The sequence below is a fragment of the Pelophylax lessonae genome (genome assembly GCF_965119305.1).
Source record: "Pelophylax lessonae genome assembly, chromosome: 1".
In the NCBI taxonomy this organism is placed as follows: domain Eukaryota; kingdom Metazoa; phylum Chordata; class Amphibia; order Anura; family Ranidae; genus Pelophylax; species Pelophylax lessonae.
The window spans coordinates 436913778-436933362 of NC_138768.1; the positions used below are offsets into that span (position 1 = coordinate 436913778).

Below are 19585 nucleotides of genomic sequence, written 5' to 3' on the forward strand. Positions count from 1 at the left end.
GAATGTCTTAAGAAGTTCTAATTATTCGTACGGATAGATAATTTTACATAAAATACTTCAGCATGCACATACTAATATAACTCCTTTGTCATTCTCCAGGGGCTGAACATGGTAAATTAATTTTATAAATACTGTTAAAAGGTTTTGTATTTTACTGATTATTATGATAAATAGATTTTACCCTGAGACAGAAAATTGAAATCTACACCAAAAACGCTAACGGGGGACCATGGTATGTTGGATAATTAAAGTAATAAATCAAAAAATAGATACTTATTCATAACATTTTATGCATCATTAGCCAGTAAGTAGTTTAAATGCGCTCGGCTCCTCTTTCCATCATCAAGTCCTGCCTGTTCTTTGTGCAGTTACACTCTTGAGTAGAGAGGTGGGAGAAGTTTTTAAACATTTTTTAAAAAATGAACCTGACTTGAAATGTGCTTGTACATTAGTTTAATTGATAGACTTTAGGTGTGCTACTTTTACCATAGTAACACTCACGTCATAAATTTGAAAAACATATTTTTAATACAGAGTTTAATAAAAAAGCAAGAAAAGTAACTTATTAGTATCATGTAAAGTAAAGCAACAAACTTCCAAAATTGATCAATTTTGTTTGGCTCCAACAAACCTATGTACAACAAAGTCTTAGAAATCAATGTTTTGTTTATTTTAATATTTATGTTACATAGTTTGTGAGGTCAAAAAAGACATCAGTCCATCCAGTTCAACCTATGATGTGTGCGTGTTTGCTTTTAACCGTACATTGTATACCCCTGTATGTTGTGGTCTTTAAGGTGCCCATCTAATAGTTTTTCGAAATTATCGATGCTCCATGCTGATACGACTGCTTGTGGAAGAGAATTCCACATCCTCACTGCTCTGACAGTGAAGAACCCCCTACGTATTTTAAGGTTAAACCGTTTTTTCCTCAAGTTTTAGTGAGTGGCCACGTGTCTTATTGTATTCCCTTTCTCTGAAAAGTTTGTTCCTTATGCTAGGGTTGCCAGTACAATATTTGTACATTGATATCATATCCCCCCTCAATCGTCTCTTCTCCAGAGAGAATAGGTTCAGTGCTTGTAGTCTTTCCTCATAGCTGATGCTCTCCATTCCCCTAATTATTTTTGTTGCCCTTCTCTGGACTCTCTCCAGTTCCAGCACATCCTTTATGTAACATGAACAAAACATAAGTCATAGAAAAAATTAATAAAAAAAATAAATTTTCTTTTGACTGTTTTGATTAAATATTTTAAATACTCTTTAAACTCAAACAAAAAGAAAGTTGGCAATTCTAGATAATCTGGCACATTAAAGATGGCACAAATTATGAGTGATTATTGGGTATCAAGGAACATAAAAGTGAAGTATAGGGAAGAAGTGAGCATAAAAGTTGAGCTACACTCTGTCAATCCACATTGAATATTTGTAATCCCTATGCTGCTACCATTAGTAAATAGATAGAAAGGTATACTATATTTTCTTGTTTTACCTTTTTTTGAACATTTCTTCAGTTGCTTTCCGGTTTCTGGCCTAGGCCAAAATGATGTCATATATCTCAGGAGTCTTCGTGGGCTTTTTTTTTTTCATCTGGAAGAGGGGAGGAGGGGCTTTCTCACCTCAGAATGTCCTCCTGCCTGTATGCCTGAGCTAAGAGCAGATGGATTTCAGGAAGTAAATGCTACAAGAATCATCTGCCCTTACTCCAAATGGCTGCAGCTAGAAATGCTAGGTCATGTTTTTCAAAGTGATTTCTCAACAAAATTAATCATGGAGACATGGATGGATGGGTGAGTTGGCTTTGAATTATACCAAAGAATTAAATAGTGCTTTCAGTTTGTGATTCTCAGATACAGTTTAGTTTTGCTTTAACTTAAAACAGCCAATCATGTGTAGCAAAACTAGTCTTCCACATGTTGAATGTTTGATTTGAGATCACTTACTTTCTCCTGACATGTGTTCGTAAATCAGACCCAAGATTGGTATTGACCATATTGGAACTAAAAATCAGTGGGATTCTCTCGGTGAAGTCTCAACAGATGATATAGTCAGAAAGACCTTTTTTCCTACTCAGCTGTTGTTCAGTCTTTAAAGTCCAACGGCACTTTTTGCAAAGTTACACTTATTCTGTTAATGCCTGCAGCCCTTCTGATTGTCTTGTACATACCTTCTTTTAAATTAATGTTAATTAAAATTGTAATTAATGAATGTTAACTAAATAATTAAAGTTCATTTGTGTAAAATTAATTAGCATTGATGACACATCATTTTAGTAACTGTCTGTATAATTCCTTTAAATTCACTCTTCTGCCATCTTAAAATATCTTTGCAAATATGGACTCCACTTTAATTATACTACTGAGAGGGCAGACAGGGAACACCGATGTACAAACTGTTGCTTTAAACAAATCTGTTTTAAACAGTTTACTAAGGCAGTGGAATGACGGCAAGATTATACAAGTTGGTCCAGATATTCTCTTAACTTTAGTCCTCTTTATAGATGCAAATTGATGATCACACATCATTACAATGCAGTTTTGTCTCGGTAATCCTTCTTAAAAGGGTTTCCCCAAAAGGATGGAGGATTTATACCTTCATCCTATTTAAAATTCTGTGTTGTGCCAAAGACTTATTTGTTGCTCCCTTTGGAGACATACCAGGGTCAGCAATGAGGAGTTTTGTACAAAGGGCTCACTGAAGCAATACCTTAGTTAGTTATCCTTCTGACTCAAAGATCTTCACGAAAGGGGAAAATAGAATTTGTTGCTACTTTCTAAATTCCACCTGCTAGCTTTCTATATGATGTTCACTGATGGAAGATGTTTTCTATTTCAGACACCAGCCTGTAGTATATTCATTTGTGCTCGGACTCAGCCAAAGGCTCATACTTACGTACATTGCTTGAAATGAACTTTTAGTGTGTGCAGTTTACATTGTTATCTAGTTTATGTGTCTTCCAATTCATGTTCACACTACAACTCTGTTATGAAATATGAAATGAAGCTTGAATAATTTAACTTTAATTGAATATGGCAACTCTTAAAGAGCATGTATAGTCTGGCCTATGGAAGAATACCACAATCCAGAAAGGGAAGGAAAGTATTATTATATAGATGCTAACTTTTCAGGTGATTAGGAATAGCGAATAAATACTTTATAGCCATCACCGTTATGGTGCAGCTTTGGGATTATATATTGTTCTGAGCCTGCAGCTGCCGCCCTGCCACACTAAGTGTACTGTGGTGTGGCAGCAAGTGGTTAAAGGACGTGTAAACTGGAGAAGCCTACTCTTCTTAGCTATCCTGAGTTTTTTAATATGTATTTTTTAAATATATATACAGTATATGTACACTGAATACCTGTAACGTTATGACCACCCACCCTAATCCGTGGGGACATGGATACCACTAGACGTCTGCAGGTATGCGGTGGTATTTGGCACCAAGCTGTCAGTAGCAGATCCTTTAAATCCTGTAAGTTGCCAGGTGGGGCCTCCATGGGTCAGATTTACTTTTTTAGCACATCTCACAGATGCTCGATTTAGAGATTTGGAGAATTTGGAGAACTTATTGTTGTGCTTCTCAAACCACTCTTAAATTCATTGCTCCATGGTCCAATTCTGATGCTCACATGCCCATTGCAGGTGCTCTTGGCTGTGATTTAGCAGGAAAAACTATGGTGCTGCTGTAGCCAGAAAAAAATAATGCAGCAGGGTGGATGTGAGAGATAAAAAAAGGGGGCAAACAGTTAAAAAGGTCAACATATAGAGGGAAGTATCACCTTCTATATGTAGGTCCAGAGTAAACCTAGTGTGTGAAAACAGAAAAAAGCAGGGGGTGCCTCTATCTGAGTGTGGAGTATTAGAAACAGCTATTTTGTAGTGATGAATAAATATAGCACTTATATTTGATGGAGGACGTATCAGCTTGTCATCTGTGGAAGGCTTAACATCTCTAGCAGAGCTTGGCAGGCAGGTGGCTGGTGTTGTGCAGAGATTCGCCGGGAAGCTGCTGGGTGGTGGGAAGGAAGTGCTGGAGGATGGAGAGGCCAGCGGCGTGGTGTGCATCGGCGTCTGGGTGTCCTTGCCTTGCTTGACACTCTTCTGAAATGCAGAGTTCCAGAGAATTCTGCCTGAACTCTACATTTCAGAAGAGTGTCAAGCAAGCCATGGACACCCAGAAGATGATGCACACCATGCTGCTGGCCCCTTCATCCTCCAGCGCTTCCTGCTCACCACCCAGCAGCTTCCTGGCCGATCTCTGCACAACACCAGCCGCTTGCCTGCTGACCTCTCTTAGAGATGTTAAGACTTCCACAGATGGCAAGCCGATACTTCCTCCATCAAATGAGAGTGCTATATTTATTCATCAATGCCAAATAGCTGTTTCCAATACTCCACACTCAGATAGAGGCACCCCCTGCTTTTTTCTGCCCTTGGCTGTGAACACAGGTCAGCATGGGCACCCTGACCGGTATGCTGCTATGCAGCTCTCTATGCAATAACCGGTGATGGACTGTGTGTTCTGACACCTTTCTATCGGAACCAGAATTAACTTTTTTATTAAATTGAGCTACAGTAGCTTTTCTATTGCATCAGACTACACGGGCATGCCTCGCTCCCCAACTGCATCAATGAGCCTTGCCCGTCTATGACACTGTCACCTGTTCACTGGTTTTCATTTCTTGGAACTTTTTTGGTAGGCCCTGACCACTGCAGAGGGGAAACATTCCTCAAGAGCTGTTTTAGAGTTGTTTTAACCCAGTCATCTAGAAATAATAATTTGGTCTTTGTCAAAGTTGTTCACATTCTTACTCTTGCCCATTTTCTCTGCTTTCAAAACATCAACTTCAGTGACAACATGATATATATCATGCTGTTCAAGGTATAAAAAGCTATCATGATGTACCAAATGTCAGCCATTATGTGGTTTTGACAGTGATTGCAGCTAACAGGGCGCTGAGGTCAGTATCAAATAAAAAACACTATTAAAATGAGCAGCACACTTACATAGAAGTTAGCATGAAACAGCATAGATAGGGAACACTTGGGACCAAGCAGCTGTAATCAGTGTGAGGCTGTAGGCATCACTGGGTAAACAGAGACTGAGGATGACAGGGAGTCAGCCAGCTCAATGTATGGATATTAGCAGTGGTGTTCTAGGCTGCACACGAGGATGACAGCTGTCAAAATGCCTGGTGGATGTTGGGAGAGGGGGTGTGCATGACGCATTTCCAGGGACTTCCCCTCTTCTTCAAATACATAGACAGTGTAAGGAAGTGATGGACTTAAGCCAAATAGCAGGAAGGGAAGGAACATGAGAGGGGCCATGCAGCCTAGAACGCTGCTGCTAATATCTATACTTTTAGCCGACTGACTTCCTGTCATTCTCGGTCTCTGTTTACCCAGTGGTGCTTACAGTATCACACTGATTACAGCTGCTTGGTCCGAGGTGTTCCCTATTCATGCTGTTTCATGCTAACTTCTATGTAAGTGTGCTGCTTATTTTAATAAAGTGTTTTCTATTTGATACTGACCTACCCAGATCTTCCAGTCTCGTTCCCTTCTCCTCTTCATCTACCCAGTTGCCTCATCCATTCCTCTACCCTGTTGATGGTCTACAGATACAGATGAAAGTTCCAATGGACCAAGGGACTTTTCACTTCTCCTAGGAGCACCGTATGTACTGTGTACTTGTACACTCTTTGGATTTGACAGTGATTACGGCTTACATTTTTATGATGTAAAAATAAAAATATACATTTTGTGAGACACTGTGAATGGTATTTGCCTAAAATGTCCCAATGGAAATTATATTGTATGTTTGGTATATGTAGGGTTGTTGGCAGAATGGTTTGGTTGGTCCCATTTCCCCCAATTTATTGAGTTATATTCCATGTGTTGTTTGGTTTCCTTACCTTGTGATAATGAACTCACAGGTTGTGGCTACAGTTTGTATTGTCATGGCTGATTGGTTCCCCATGGCTGATTGGACCAATGTTTTCAATCATCTAGCTTGATCCTATTTGTTAACCACTTGCCCACTGCCCCCTGCAGTTTTACTGCTGCAGCATGGCTCGGCTGCGCGAAACAACGTAGGGGTACATTGGTCGCAGGAGTGGTGCTGGGGGGGGGGGGGGGCGAGCATGCGCCACAGGCCTTGCGCTCCCACCCCCACTAAGCAGCAGGGATGCCGATCTATGGGACAGGTGGCCGCGATTGCCACTGGGCACCTGCAATCGCTCCTCGCTTAGAGAGAAGGACGGTCAGCTGTTGTAAACACAGCTGACCCTTGTTCTCTCTGAAATTATGACAGAGCGCCTGTTTTCCTTCTATATAGGATCACAGCTCTCTATGATCATTTCCTCCCTCCCCCCACAGTTAGAAAACACTCCACTAGGCTCACAATTAACCCTTTGATCACCCCTAGGTTTTAACCCCTTCCCTGCCAGTGTCAATATTACAGTAACAGTGCATATTTGTAGCACTGATTACTGTAGCAATGTCACTGGTCCCCCCAAAAGTGTCAAAAATTTCAGTTAGGGGTCGATCTGTCCGCCACAATGTCCCGTCCCGCTAAAAATTGCAGATCGCCGCCATTACTAGTAAAAAAAATAAATAAAAATTACATAAATCTTTTCCCTAGTTTGTAGACGCGATAACTTTTGCGTAAACCAATCAAAATGTATTTTTTATCTTGGTACAATGTTGCACGACTACACAATTTCCCATTAAAGCAACGCAGTGCCGAATCGCAAAAAATGGCCTAGTCATTAAGGGGGCAAATCCTTCCTGTCCAGAACTGGTTAAAGAACTAGGCAGCTTATTGTTCCAGGTCACACAGTATTCAATTCTTGCTTTGCCATTTCCCTGTGTTGTATCAAAATTGTAGAAGTGCTAATATTCCAGCAAGGTAATCTCTCTGTGAATGCACTGCCTGTTTGTGTCTGTATAAGATCTAGTTGCTGTTTAGCTCTCCCCTGTAGAGCACTTGACTCAGAGACCCAAGAATTTTGGAATACTGTATATAGTTTCTTCACAGAAAGTGTCAGCATTCTCACTACAGACAGAGATCATGCATTAACCTGTGCAGTGCCATGCCACATGTCTCATGTTTGAACACAAACAGAAACTTCTGATATCGGAATGTGAAGATTTACTCTACTATAGGCTATGTGTACATTTCAGCATGACACCATGAAACTACAGAATTAATGCAAATCTTATACAGGTGAAAAACATAGGGTGCAGGTAGGAAGATTTATAATGCCTTCTACTCTACTACTGGCTACACCTATGCAGTAAGCAGTCAATGAGTTTTATAAGGCTGCGTCCCAAGTACCTCCAGGGAGGGTAGGATAGTATACTTTAATGAAAGTACGCTTGTCCTTTAATTATCAGCATTTTCACAAGGGACCTGACCTGTTCCATTAACATTAATTGATCATTAATTAATCATTAATTGATGTGAATATTTACGCAACTTGTGAAGATTCTCAACTCATTTAGTAATTGAGTCCAATTGAACTTTGTATATATATATATATCTATATATATATCTCTATATATCTATAAATATATCTCTATATATATCGCTATATAGCACCAATATTTGGGTTATGCTCATAGCACCAATATTTGGGTTATGCTCCCTTTAAGGGAATTGTGGTAGTATTCAGGGGGTCGCCCAGGATGGGTGAGGAATTCCCTGGATAAGCTTTAATCAGGAGAGGACTGGCTCGTAATTTTCTGTGGTAATAGAGAGATATTTGGGACCCAGAATTTCGGAGGCCCTGAAGTGCTATTTGGGTGGGAAAGAGTCTCCACCTCTGACTAGAGGGATTCCAGCACACACAGGGTCAAGAACCTCCAGGAAGCAGCTCTTAAAAGACAGGAAGTAGTGAGAGGAAAGGTGGGGAGGAGGAGTTGGTGAATACACCTGTCTGGCAGAGCTGTGAGACTGCTGAAGGCTGCAAAACAAGATCTAACAAGGACTATGAAAACCTTGGGATGAAGACCCATCCACAAACTGTATGTGCATTTTTACTTTTACTTTGTGCTGAAGACAAGTGGACTTTATTTTGTATTTTCGTGCTTGTATGCTGCTGGAAGCCGTATTTTGATTGGTTTTCTGAGAATAAAAACCTTTTTGTTTAAAGTTTTACTTTTTTTGCACTCGGTCTTGTGGAGCTATATATATATATATCTTTTTTTTTTTGCTCCCTGCCTTTATGAAGGACCAAAGTTATTAGTTGGAGTCTCAGAAATAAATTGTGGTTAAAGCCTAGAAGTTTTGTTGTTGGGTTGCAAGTATATTATAGGGTTGTAAATCTATTTTTTCAGCATTATTTACTATACCACCTCAATATTACTCTTGTTTGTTAGTGTACTATTTGCAGCAGGCATATTCTTTCTCAGTGCTATACTGGTTTTATACTAGGACAGTACGTTTTTATAAGAGAAAAGTAAGAAAGTGTTATTTGTGGTCATGTACAAAGAAATAAAAAGCTAAATGCACCTAATGTCTCATCCCAGGTTTCTGCCCCATGTCTACAGTTCCTCTAATGACATAAGATGATTGCGCATGATCTGCTAAAAATGGTCAGATAAATTAATGATTGTGTATGAAACACTTCAAACCTGTTTACCTCTCCCCACCCTATCAATGATTATCTTGGACAGATTTTCCAGACAGTTTATATTGTTCTTAACCGGTTGCCGACTGCTCACAGTATATTTACTGCGGCAGTCAGCCCCGGCCAGGCAGAGTGACGTAGATCTACGTCGCTCGCCTGTCACTGGGTCTTGAGCCAATAGCGGGCGAGCGCGCGCCCGCCTCGGCTCGTTCACGGAGGAGTGCGGGCGTGTGACCGGCGGACCCGATGTCCGCCGGTCACACTACGATCGTCGGTAGAGCGGGAGAAAGGCAGAGCGGCTTATGTAAACAAGCCGCCTGTCATTCTCCCCTGTGTAAAAATGCAGATCAGACGGTTCTACTATGTAGAACCGTTGATCTCTGTTTTTACACTAGGAGACCTGTCCCACTACAGTTAGAATCACGCCCCTAGGACACACTTAACCCCTCCCTGTCCAATACAGTTAACCCCTTCCCTGCCAGTGTCATTTTTACAGTAACAGTGCATATATATAGCACTGATTACTGCAGTAATGTCATTGGTACCCCCAAAAGTGTCAAAAATGTCAGTCAAGGGTCCGATCTGTCCGCCGCAATGTCACAGTACCGCAAAAAAAATCGCAGATCGCCGCCATTACTCGTTAAAAAAAACCACCAAAAATGACAAAAATCTTTCCCTTTGTTAGTAAACACGATAATTTTTGTGCAAACCAATCAAAATACGCTTTTTGCGATTTTTTTTTACCAAACATAAGTAGCATAAAACAAATTGGCTGAAAATGTTAAAAAATTTAGATTTTTACATTTTTTTGGGGGAATTTCATATAAAAAAAAAGTGAAAAATATTGTTATTTTTGCAAAATTTACGCTATTTTTTTGTTTATAGCGCATGATCAAAAAATCGCACAGGTGATCATATACCACCAAAAGAAAGCTCTGTTTGTGGGAAAAAAAGGACGTGAAATTCGTTTAGGTACAGCGTCGCACGACCGCGCAATTGTCAGTTAAAGTCACGCAGTAAAAAATCGCAAAAAACCCCCTGGTCAGGAAGGGGGTAAAATCTTCCAGGGCTTAAGTGGTTAAAAATATAACCAGCGTTGGAGGTGTTTGTAGAGGACATGAAAATGACATAAACACTCAGCTAGTATGCCTGTGATATATTATACAATCACCTTTGTGTAGCTCCTTGCTCCAGTTAGGTTGTTAGGCTAAATTTAGTTTTTGGCCTCACTCTAGTCAGTGGAGCATTGATCTAGGGTTTCTGTCTTGTCAGGGCTTCCTAAGCTGGATTTGTGATTTTCTGAATTTCTCCTACCTGCTTCTGGGAGAAGGTTCCAGAAGAAAGGGCAGGGAAAGTAAAATATCCAGTTAAGAATATTTATCTTGCCTCAGCCAATCCTAGGAAGGGGACACCCTGAATGTGGCTGTGGAGGTGATCAATGTTTAAGAGGCCTGGGCAGAGTGTTCTCCCTCTGCTAGGAGGATTCCTGTTCTCCTGGGGCTTCTGCCCCTGGGAGGAAGCTAGAGTGTGCTGACGATTTGCAGTTTGGAACTCAGCAGGTGTGGGGCTGAGAGCCTGGAGAAGATTACTAAAAGGGTTTTGCTAAAGGGCACTGTTCTGAGGTCCTGGTATGGAGAAGGATGTTTTATCTCCCTCACTGAGGAACTACCTGTGAGTAAGACCTACTGTGGTATTTTAATGTGTGTTTGCAGCTATAAGGATTTGTTCTAGAAGTTTGTCCTTCTATTGATCATTTTGGAGAACTCTGAACCCCTTAACCCATTTCCTGTTTCAAGTTATTCATCAATAAATTCTAAAAAGACATCCCCTAGACTGCGCCTGTATTGTCCATGTGCATGGAACTGTGCTTAGGAATGGCAGCCTCTGCACTATTGTAGGAAAATTTGTCTATTCTCAGCGGCATGTCTGGGGGCGAGCCCTACACTTATATATCTTTGAACACTTCTAGACTGGCCATAAACACACAGATATTGCACAAAGATGTGGTGTGGCATCAGCACATCCCCAGAGTCATCGATGTGCATCCAGTGACCACTACAATCTTTTCTTTAAAATGGCTAAAAGGTGAATGCAGGATACATGTGGTGAGATATTCCCTTTTCTCCATAAAGAAAGGAAATGTTGTTATCCACATGCAGAGATAAGTGATACTTGAGTTGGGCAAATTGCTTGCAAAGACTACAATAGTTTATGAGGCTAAATATTCTTTTGATTTTTCAGTCATGTGAAAGCAAGTTCCTATTTACTTTAAAAACCCAGTTATGTGCAGGTGCTTTTAACATATATGGATAATTGCAGTGAATATTTAATTCTCATCTCCTTTATTAAAAGAAAAAAAAAAATAAACATTTATACTCACCAAGGTGGATGCAGCATCAATCCGATGCTGCTGTCCCCCCGCAGCCTCTAAGCCAGAGAACTGAGTGATCAAATACCACTGATCGCTCATTTTGCAGATGACTGTAAGTCACTGCTCTGCCCCTCCAGCACTCACTGGAGCTTCAGACTGTGGAGGGGGCAGGAGCTCAGATTCTCAGTGGCATCCTGAGATTCTGAGCCAGCTGCCAATCAGGCACAGATCATGAAATTATTGTTGGGATAACTGCAGAACCTGGACAGGGCTGTGTGATGCCATCCGATAGGGAGCCTAAGTTCGCTGCTGGCTAAATCTAGGTTAAATTAGTGCAGAACAAAGTGCACTCCTGTGACCCACAGAAGAAGTATGGCCAAAAGAGCTTTGGCCATACTTCTCCTTTTATTCACACTGTCACCCTACATATTTACTTTTTGCTGAACAGAACAAACTAATTGGTTAAAAAGAAGAAAATCAAAATATTTTCTGCTATATAAAATGTGATTGCAGATACTTAAAAATAAAGAGATGTTGCTGAATGAATGCAGATTACATTACTTTTTTACAAGTATAAAAGTAAAGTATAAATAGGACTGATACCAAATCTGCAAGCAGCCTTAGGCAAATATGTCTTTTACAGTGTTAAAGCTTAGAATGCAGCTGCTGGTCTGCAGTAGGATCACGGCAGTGCAGATGTGCTGATCACGGTGCATAAGGTTTAAATTAACTTTATTGAAATGTCACACAGTGACATTTTATTAAGTTCTATGGGCTGCAGCGCAGAGCAAGGCGGTGTATTGCATCGCATTGTGCTGCGTTGAAAAAAAGAAGTGCATGCAGTATATTTTTTTTGAGCACACACTGTCACAGCCGACGAAGTAGGAGACAAGGCATTTTGCTTAACTAGCCATCCAGTGCAGACCTTGCACACCTGTTGTAAGCCGACCCTTAGAGTCATGAAAGTGGTGTTCAATAAACTGCCTTTCAGTCAGTAAAAGGCAGCAAGGAAACATTGTTGGTACATAGGCAACACAGACTATTCATTCCTCAGTTAGTTTTGTACATGGTACCTAGTGGGTATAAATAAAATTATATCATTCCTAATCCATACCACTCTGGGAGGATAAAAATCATTCTGTCTGGTTGCTGTGTCCAACAACAACAGTTCTTCTTTTAGGCACATTTAAAAACAAGGTCTAGTGGCAACTCTAGAATCCATTTGTGTACATGTTTGCATAACTTGCCTCTAAAGTATAATTCAAATGGTTATGTAGACCTAATATTCCCCTTGTCCATTATGAAGCTGGTGTAATTTGTCTTATTTATGCTCCTTTCAGCTTCAACTGGATCAGTGACTCAGGTCTCCTCGGTAAGCACAGACTCAGCAGGTTCTTCTTACTCGATCAGTGGAATTCTGGGAATTACATCATCTAATGCTGAGAGTAACAAACGCAAAAGAGATGAAGGTAATAAATTCTGACTTTTGTCCTGTGCTCTACTTTATGCAACAACTGCAAAAAGCTAGAGTACTTGTGCTTGTTTGCCAAACCATTATCCATTTTACACCTTTCCCTGAAGATTAAGCCTAATGTTTAGGTTATTATTACTATTAATATTATCATTATTATTATAATGACGCTGGCAGTGAAGGAGTTAACCCAAGGGAGATCAAAGGATTAAATGTGAGCCTAGGGGGTATCTTCTAACTGTGGGGGGATGGACTTGTGAAATCAACACAGAGACCTGTGTTCCTAAATAGGAAGAACACAGGAGCTCTGGATTGATTTCAGAGAGAACAACGGTCTGCTGTATTTACAACAGCAGACTGCCGTTCTCTCTTCACGGGGTGAAATCGCGGGTGCCTGGCAGCAATCACGGCAGCTGGCCCCATGGATTGGCTTCTCCGCTGGCAAATGGTTCCCAGGATCTCTCCCGCAAACCAACGTACAGTTACGGTGATTCGCAGGAACCTGCAACTGCTGGTTGGCAAGTGGTTAAACAATTTGCAGAACTGTCTGTAGTTATTTACTACAGTACTTGCTTTTTATTTGAGCAACAGCATATAGTTAAGTAAGGTTTAAGTCACCAATGTGTCCAAACAGGACTTTACTGTTTTTGTTATATTATTGCATAACAATCTGTAAATTTGTATACTTTGCTGCTTCATAATTGCTCAAGTACTACAGTGGCTGAGCTGATGTAAAAAGTGCTATATAGAAGAAAAAGTCCAAATGAATGCTCATTTATTGGAGAAAATACTACACTTCTGTTTTATTATTCTCTTGACCCAAACTACTAGAATTTATGAAGAGTGGAACTTGATAGAGATGTTTTTTGTCCAAACACAAAACTGGACAATTCAAACCAAGCATAATATGAAAAAAATGTAAGCAGATATCACCCTTAGTAAAGACCAAATGCCATAGTGTCCAGTAGGCCCAGAAATACAGGCAGCTAAAATTCACAGGAATCACTAATTTTTTCTATAAAAAATTTCAGATCCAAAGAAAGAGGATGCTGTTACAGGTGAAAGTAATCCAAATGGATAGGATTAGATGGGCTGGGTGCTAGCCTTGGGTTGCCGCCGTAGTATTAGGGAAAAGAAAGGAAGATACGGCTGCACACCACTATTGATGCAACATGAATTTATTTTGTCATCAGAGGCTGCCACCAGGACATGGTACACAGAAGACAGGTGACATGTTTCACACTTAACTCGTGCTTCTTAAAAACCTTTGAAGAAGCAAGAGTTAAGTATGAAACACGTCACCTGTCTTCTGTGTCCCATGTCCTGGTGGCAGTCTTCGATGACAAAATAAATTCATGTTGAATGATCGTGGTGTGCAGCCGTATCTTCATTTCTTTTACCATATAAACAATTTCAGTTTAAAATTGGTGAAGATGTGTATTCAAAGACAGGACTAGGCAAAAAACAAACCTGCAGTAAACAACGATAATGAAAACTACAGGTTGAAGGACAATGAAAGTACAAAGTGGTGGACAGAATGCTTTATCAATTCCTTATAAAACAATGACGTCCAGCTACTTTGTTTAAATTAATAAATTAACTGATAAATTCATACACTGACTATCTATAACAACTATGTTCTCAAAATCGATCCTTTGTTTTCATTACTTTCAAAGTAATTGACCTGGAAAAAGCATGCAGACTAACAGTTACGACTCCCAAGTTACACTAAACTCTTAAAGTGACAAAAAGTATCTCCTATTGTTCTCAGCCTCTTCCAAATCTCCAAATTCTTTTTTTTTTTTTGTTGCTGTGCTCTAATTTCTTGTTAGAAGGTGGCTACGCTCATTCTCCATGGTCCCACTGTATGTAGGAACAAGGACACTCTCTTTTGCTCGCTCCGGAGATGGACTATAGACTATAGTGTGCATAGAGTAATGCACCTGACTGCAACTTATATGCACTACTATATATAATATAGAAGTGAGGGGGCAAAAGAGGAGATTTAGGAGCTCATAAAGGATGTTAAAATGAGGCAGAAAAACACAGTAAGAATTACTGGTATATGAAAAATAGATTACAGAGCCAATAAGCATTTGATGTGCATATATTATTTTTGGAGAATAAGCATATTATTTTTTGTCACTTTATTGTGTTGTATATTTGTGTCAGGGCAATGAATTAAAAAAAGTTCTAAAGCTAGAAGTGCAGCTTGTTAGCCAGTGAACTACCTTTTTTTTTTTTTTAAATTGGGCTATGGAAGTCCTAATACTTCTTTCATGAGTAGTTTCCTTTAACCACTTTACCACCGGAGGATTTTGCTGTCTTACGTCCAGGCCACTTTTTGCGATTCGGCACTGTGCGACTTTAACTGACAATTGCACAGTCATGCAATGCTGTACCCAAACAAAATTTATGTCCTTTTTTTCCCACAAACAGAGCTTTCTTTTGGTGATATTTGATCATCTCTGCGATTTTTATTTTTTGCGATATTAATAAAAAAATGCGACAATTTTGAAAAAATAACAATATTTTTCTACTTTGACAGTTAAAAAATATCCAATATATTCAGTTTTTGTCATATATTTAGGCCAAAATGTATTTAGCTACATGTCTTTGACAAAAAAATGCTCAATGAGCGTATTTTTAACCGCTTTAAGACCGGAAGATTTTACCCCATTCCTGACCAGGCCATATTTTGCAATTGGGCACTGTGTTAATTTAACGGACAATTGCGCGATCGTGCAACACTGTACCCAAATTAAGTTGACGTCCCTTTTTTCCCCACAAATAGAGCTTTCTTTTGGTGGTATTTGATCACCTGTGCGATTTTTACTTTTTGCGCTATAAACAAAAAAAGAGCGACAATTTTGAAAAAATAACAATATTTTTCACATTTTTTTTTTAAATAAAATTCCCCCCAAAAAAATGTAAAAATCTAAATTTTTTAACATTTTAGGCCAATTTGTTTTCTGCTACATATTTTTGGTAAAAAAAAAATCGCAATAAGCGTATTTTGATTAGTTTGCGCAAAAGTTATTGCGTTTACTAACTAAGGGAAAGATTTCTGTCATTTTTGGTGTTTTTTTTTTAATGAGTAATGGCGGCGATCTGCAAATTTTTTTTGCGGGACTGCGACATCGGACCCTTGACTGACATTTTTGGGGGTACCAGTGACATTACTACAGTAATCAGTGCTTTACATATGCACTGTTACTGTAAAAATGACACTGGCAGGGAAGGGGTTAATTTTTATTGGAGAGGGAGGGGTTAATGTATGCCTGGTGCTTACTGACGTGTGTGGGGGGAGGTGACTGAGTGACACAGGGACAGATCGCAGGTTCAGCTATGCTGAGCCCTGCAATCTGACCTTGCCTGTCACTTAGGAGATTTCCACACTAGATCCCCTGGCCCGACTCCCGCTGTGACTGAATACAGCGGGAGCAAGCCCCCGGCGGCGCGCGCGCGCTGCCGAGAGAGGGTAATGTCTGGTGACATAGATCTACGTCGCCAGACGATAACGTGCCACTGTGCCGCAGTAGCAGCACAGTGAGCAGACGTAAAGTGGTTAAAATATGCCTAATATACATACTTTTGCAATAACATACTCTTTACTAAGCTAGATAGAGTTTTAACGAGTAATAAAGCATCTATACATTACTTTGAACAACATAAGGGTTTCATACTGTGTTATTTGCCATAGCAGGTAAGCAGCATTTTGGTAACCTTGCAAATTAAATATTAATAAAAAGATAAACATTTTAACACAGGGACATACTTTTTTTTTTTTGGGGGGGGGGGTGGAAAAGAACTTTATTTTGTTACAAAAAAATGAAATATATGGCGTATATTAGTAAAAATGCAAAAAGCATCACCTGCATTAACTAGAACATGCTCCCTTGTCTTTCCAAACTGTTAAAAATGGGATATAGCACATTGGCTCATATAATGGTACTTTTATACTTTACACAGGTAACAGAGTCATGATGGATAATGCTTTGATGTTAGATCTAGAAATGTTGAGTGATGTTTACTACTCAGTGAAGGTGTGGGAGCAGTATAAAGTGCATGTTCAGTTATTAAACAGAGCAAAGGAGTGTGGAAAATGATATTTCAGCGAGATTGAGCACAATTAATGTTCCTTGTAATTTTACTGTAGATTACATTTGCACTTTTATATACCAAAAAGATCCAAAAAGTTTTAGTCCATTACCCTCACATCTCATTATTAGTTAGATAAGGCTTGTTGAACGGATAATGACCTTGTGGGGTAGTAACGTTTAATCATCCAGGTTGTTTGGTAGTAATGACTCTTTGATTCAAGCTTCAAAACATAGTCTTACTTATTCTCAGTTCTAAATATTTGCCAAATTCCTGATAGAACCACACTTTCCTGAATTTGCATGCAATGTAGTAGCATTTAAAAGAGATCTTTTTTGATAGTTTATTATAAATTGCCAGCCTACCTGAGTGATATACATACACTAACTCCCATGTGGCCTGCTTCTTTAGCTAGTAGTTTGGGTAACTTTGGGAAGGGCTTTTTTTTTCTAAAAACAAGTGAATAGGGCCAAACATGACACATGATAAAGCTTATATATTCCTACCTCTTACCTGTCCCCAACAATCCACCCTTACCCCATCCCTAAAAGGTAAAGTGATTGTAAAGTCTCGTTTTAAAAAAACAAAAAAACAAAAATGTTATACTTACTTCCTCTGTGCATTTGGTTTTGCACAGAGCAGTCCGGATCCTCCTCTTCTTGCTTCCCTCGTTCCTGCGCCTGGCCCCTCCCTCCTATTGAGTGCCCCCACAGCAAGCAGCTTGCTATGGGGGCACCCGAGCCAAGCTGCAGCTTCGTGTGTCCATTCAGACATGGAGCTGCCATTTGGCCCCACCCCCTCTCTCTCCTGATGGGCTCACTGACTTTGATTGACAGCCACGGGAGCCAATGGCGCCATGGCTGTATCACACCCAATCAGGAGGGAGAGTCCCAGGACAGCCGAGGGACTCGTGGACATTGCTAGACAGAGATGGGCATAGGTAAGTATTAAGGGGTGCTGGGGAGGCTGCTACACCCAGAACATTTTTTATTTTAATGCAAAGAATGCATTAAGATAAAAAACCTTCCTGACTTTACAAGTCCTTTAACCCAGTGGTTCTCAACTCCTGTTGACCCACTAACGGGCCAGGTTTGCAAGATAACTGAAATACATCACAGGTGATATCAATTGCTGCTCAGTGATTTCAGTATTCTAGTCTGCATCTCCCCAAGGTAATAACCACTGCCTTAACCTAACCTAGATAATGCACCCTAAATTACTTTCTAGGCCCCTAACACTTAAAGGCTATGTTCACCTTTTAGAACATATTACATGCAACACTTGGATTTAGGGTGTAACATGTAACATATTCTAGTTTCCCCCTGTCCTCCTCAGCACCCCCCTCAGTGTGACAGTGGGCAGGGACTCCCCGCTCTTGCACAGCCGTGTTTTTCACAAATTAACCTTATTCAGTGAATAAATTACCACCACCATGGCAGACTGACCTGTAGTATAAATGAAGTGCGAGCGCAGTGCTTACAGCTCAGTAACTAAAAGCCCATACAGTGCTATGTGAAGCATAGACGTGCGCAAGGGGTGTGCCATATGTACCTGGGAATACCCTAATCACTTAGTTTGCATTACCATTATTGCTCTGTGTGCTAGTTGGGTGAAGAGAAAGATCTCCCACTGAGCCAATCTGCTTAATCTGAGCGAACCTTGCCCAAAGCAAGGTCCATAAAGACATGGATGCGCAAGTTTGGGGTGGAGGAACTTGACTGGCGTGCACAGAGTCCTGACCTTAACCTGATAGAACACCTTTGGAATGAATTAGAGCGCAGACTGGGATCCAGGCCTTCTCGTACATATCAGTGCCTGACCTCACAAATGCTCTTCTGGAAGAATGGTCAAACATTCTCATAGACACACTCCTAAACCTTGTGGACAGCCTTCCCAGAAGAGTTGAAGCTATTAAAGGCTGCAAAGGGTGAGCCAACTCAATATTGAACCCTACGGACTAAGACTGGGATGCCATTAAAGTTCATGTGCTTGTAATGACATGCTTCCTGATATTTTTGACAATATTATGTGTATATATATATATATATATATATATATTAGATATATACTGTATGCACATAACCATTCATGTGTGTTTGAGCTTTGGTGTGCACACCCTAATTCAATAGGCTGCACACACCTATGATGGGAAGATTGCGGGTTCAGGACCTTGCAAGCTCCTGTTTTAAAATATAATAAATGCACATTTTTACCTGCAAAAATATATGCACTTGTTATTTTTTTAATTAAAGGTAACTTTTAAACTAAATTCTTAACATAACACAATTATTCTGTAACATTTTCTGAACAAGTAGTAGGAGCAACTTAAAAGAAGTCCTCATTCATCTATAAACACGGTAAAGAAATGAATATTTTAAATTCACCACCTAGGCTTTGAAGGCTTAAAGCGGAGTTCCGGGCACAAAATTCAATTTCTAATAATTACTGCATTGTATTCCTTACTCTCCGCTGAGTCAGAATTGGATATTCCCATAGTTTTTTTTTTTTCACTTACCTGTTTACAGAGGTTTGTATACTCACCTTTCAAAGGACTTCCTCCCTCCTGTGCCTCGGCTCTCCTCGTCACTTCCTGCCGCAATGCGTCCTGGGAGCTCTTCCTCGGCCCTCCCATGATGCACTTTGCAGTCACATGGGCGGCCGACCACTGTTCTCATTTCTTGACTCACAGGCCTACGCCCACTGGAATCAGGAAGAAGGGAAGACATTTCCCTACAACGGACTCGGCAATCCACAACAAAGATGGCGCCGCACATCAGAAATTATATAAAGTAAGATTTTATTCTTGCAAACTCATTATTTCACCATTCTAACCAGGATTAGCGGATGTATCGATGTGTAAGGGTGATTGTTAGGGGGAGATTGAAAAAAAAAAAACGATTCTGTGCCCGGAACTCCGCTTTAACTCTTTTCTTGTTACTTTCTGTTGAACAAGAGTTTTGGCAGCCAGGCCTCCCTCTATTGTAAACACACAGCAGGTGTTCCTAAGC

At 40.1% G+C, this 19585-nt stretch overlaps 1 protein-coding gene across 3 annotated transcripts in view; it reads left to right on the plus strand.

Annotated features, from left to right (window-relative positions):
• The window catches only part of PAX5 (paired box 5), a 352693-nt gene that overhangs the window by 130543 nt on the left and 202565 nt on the right, over positions 1-19585 (plus strand). For all 3 annotated transcript variants that reach the window (XM_082253481.1, XM_082253482.1, XM_082253483.1), the window contains exon 5: positions 12346-12474. In XM_082253481.1, the coding sequence (XP_082109607.1) occupies positions 12346-12474 (129 nt within the window). The remainder of the gene's footprint in view (positions 1-12345; positions 12475-19585) is intronic.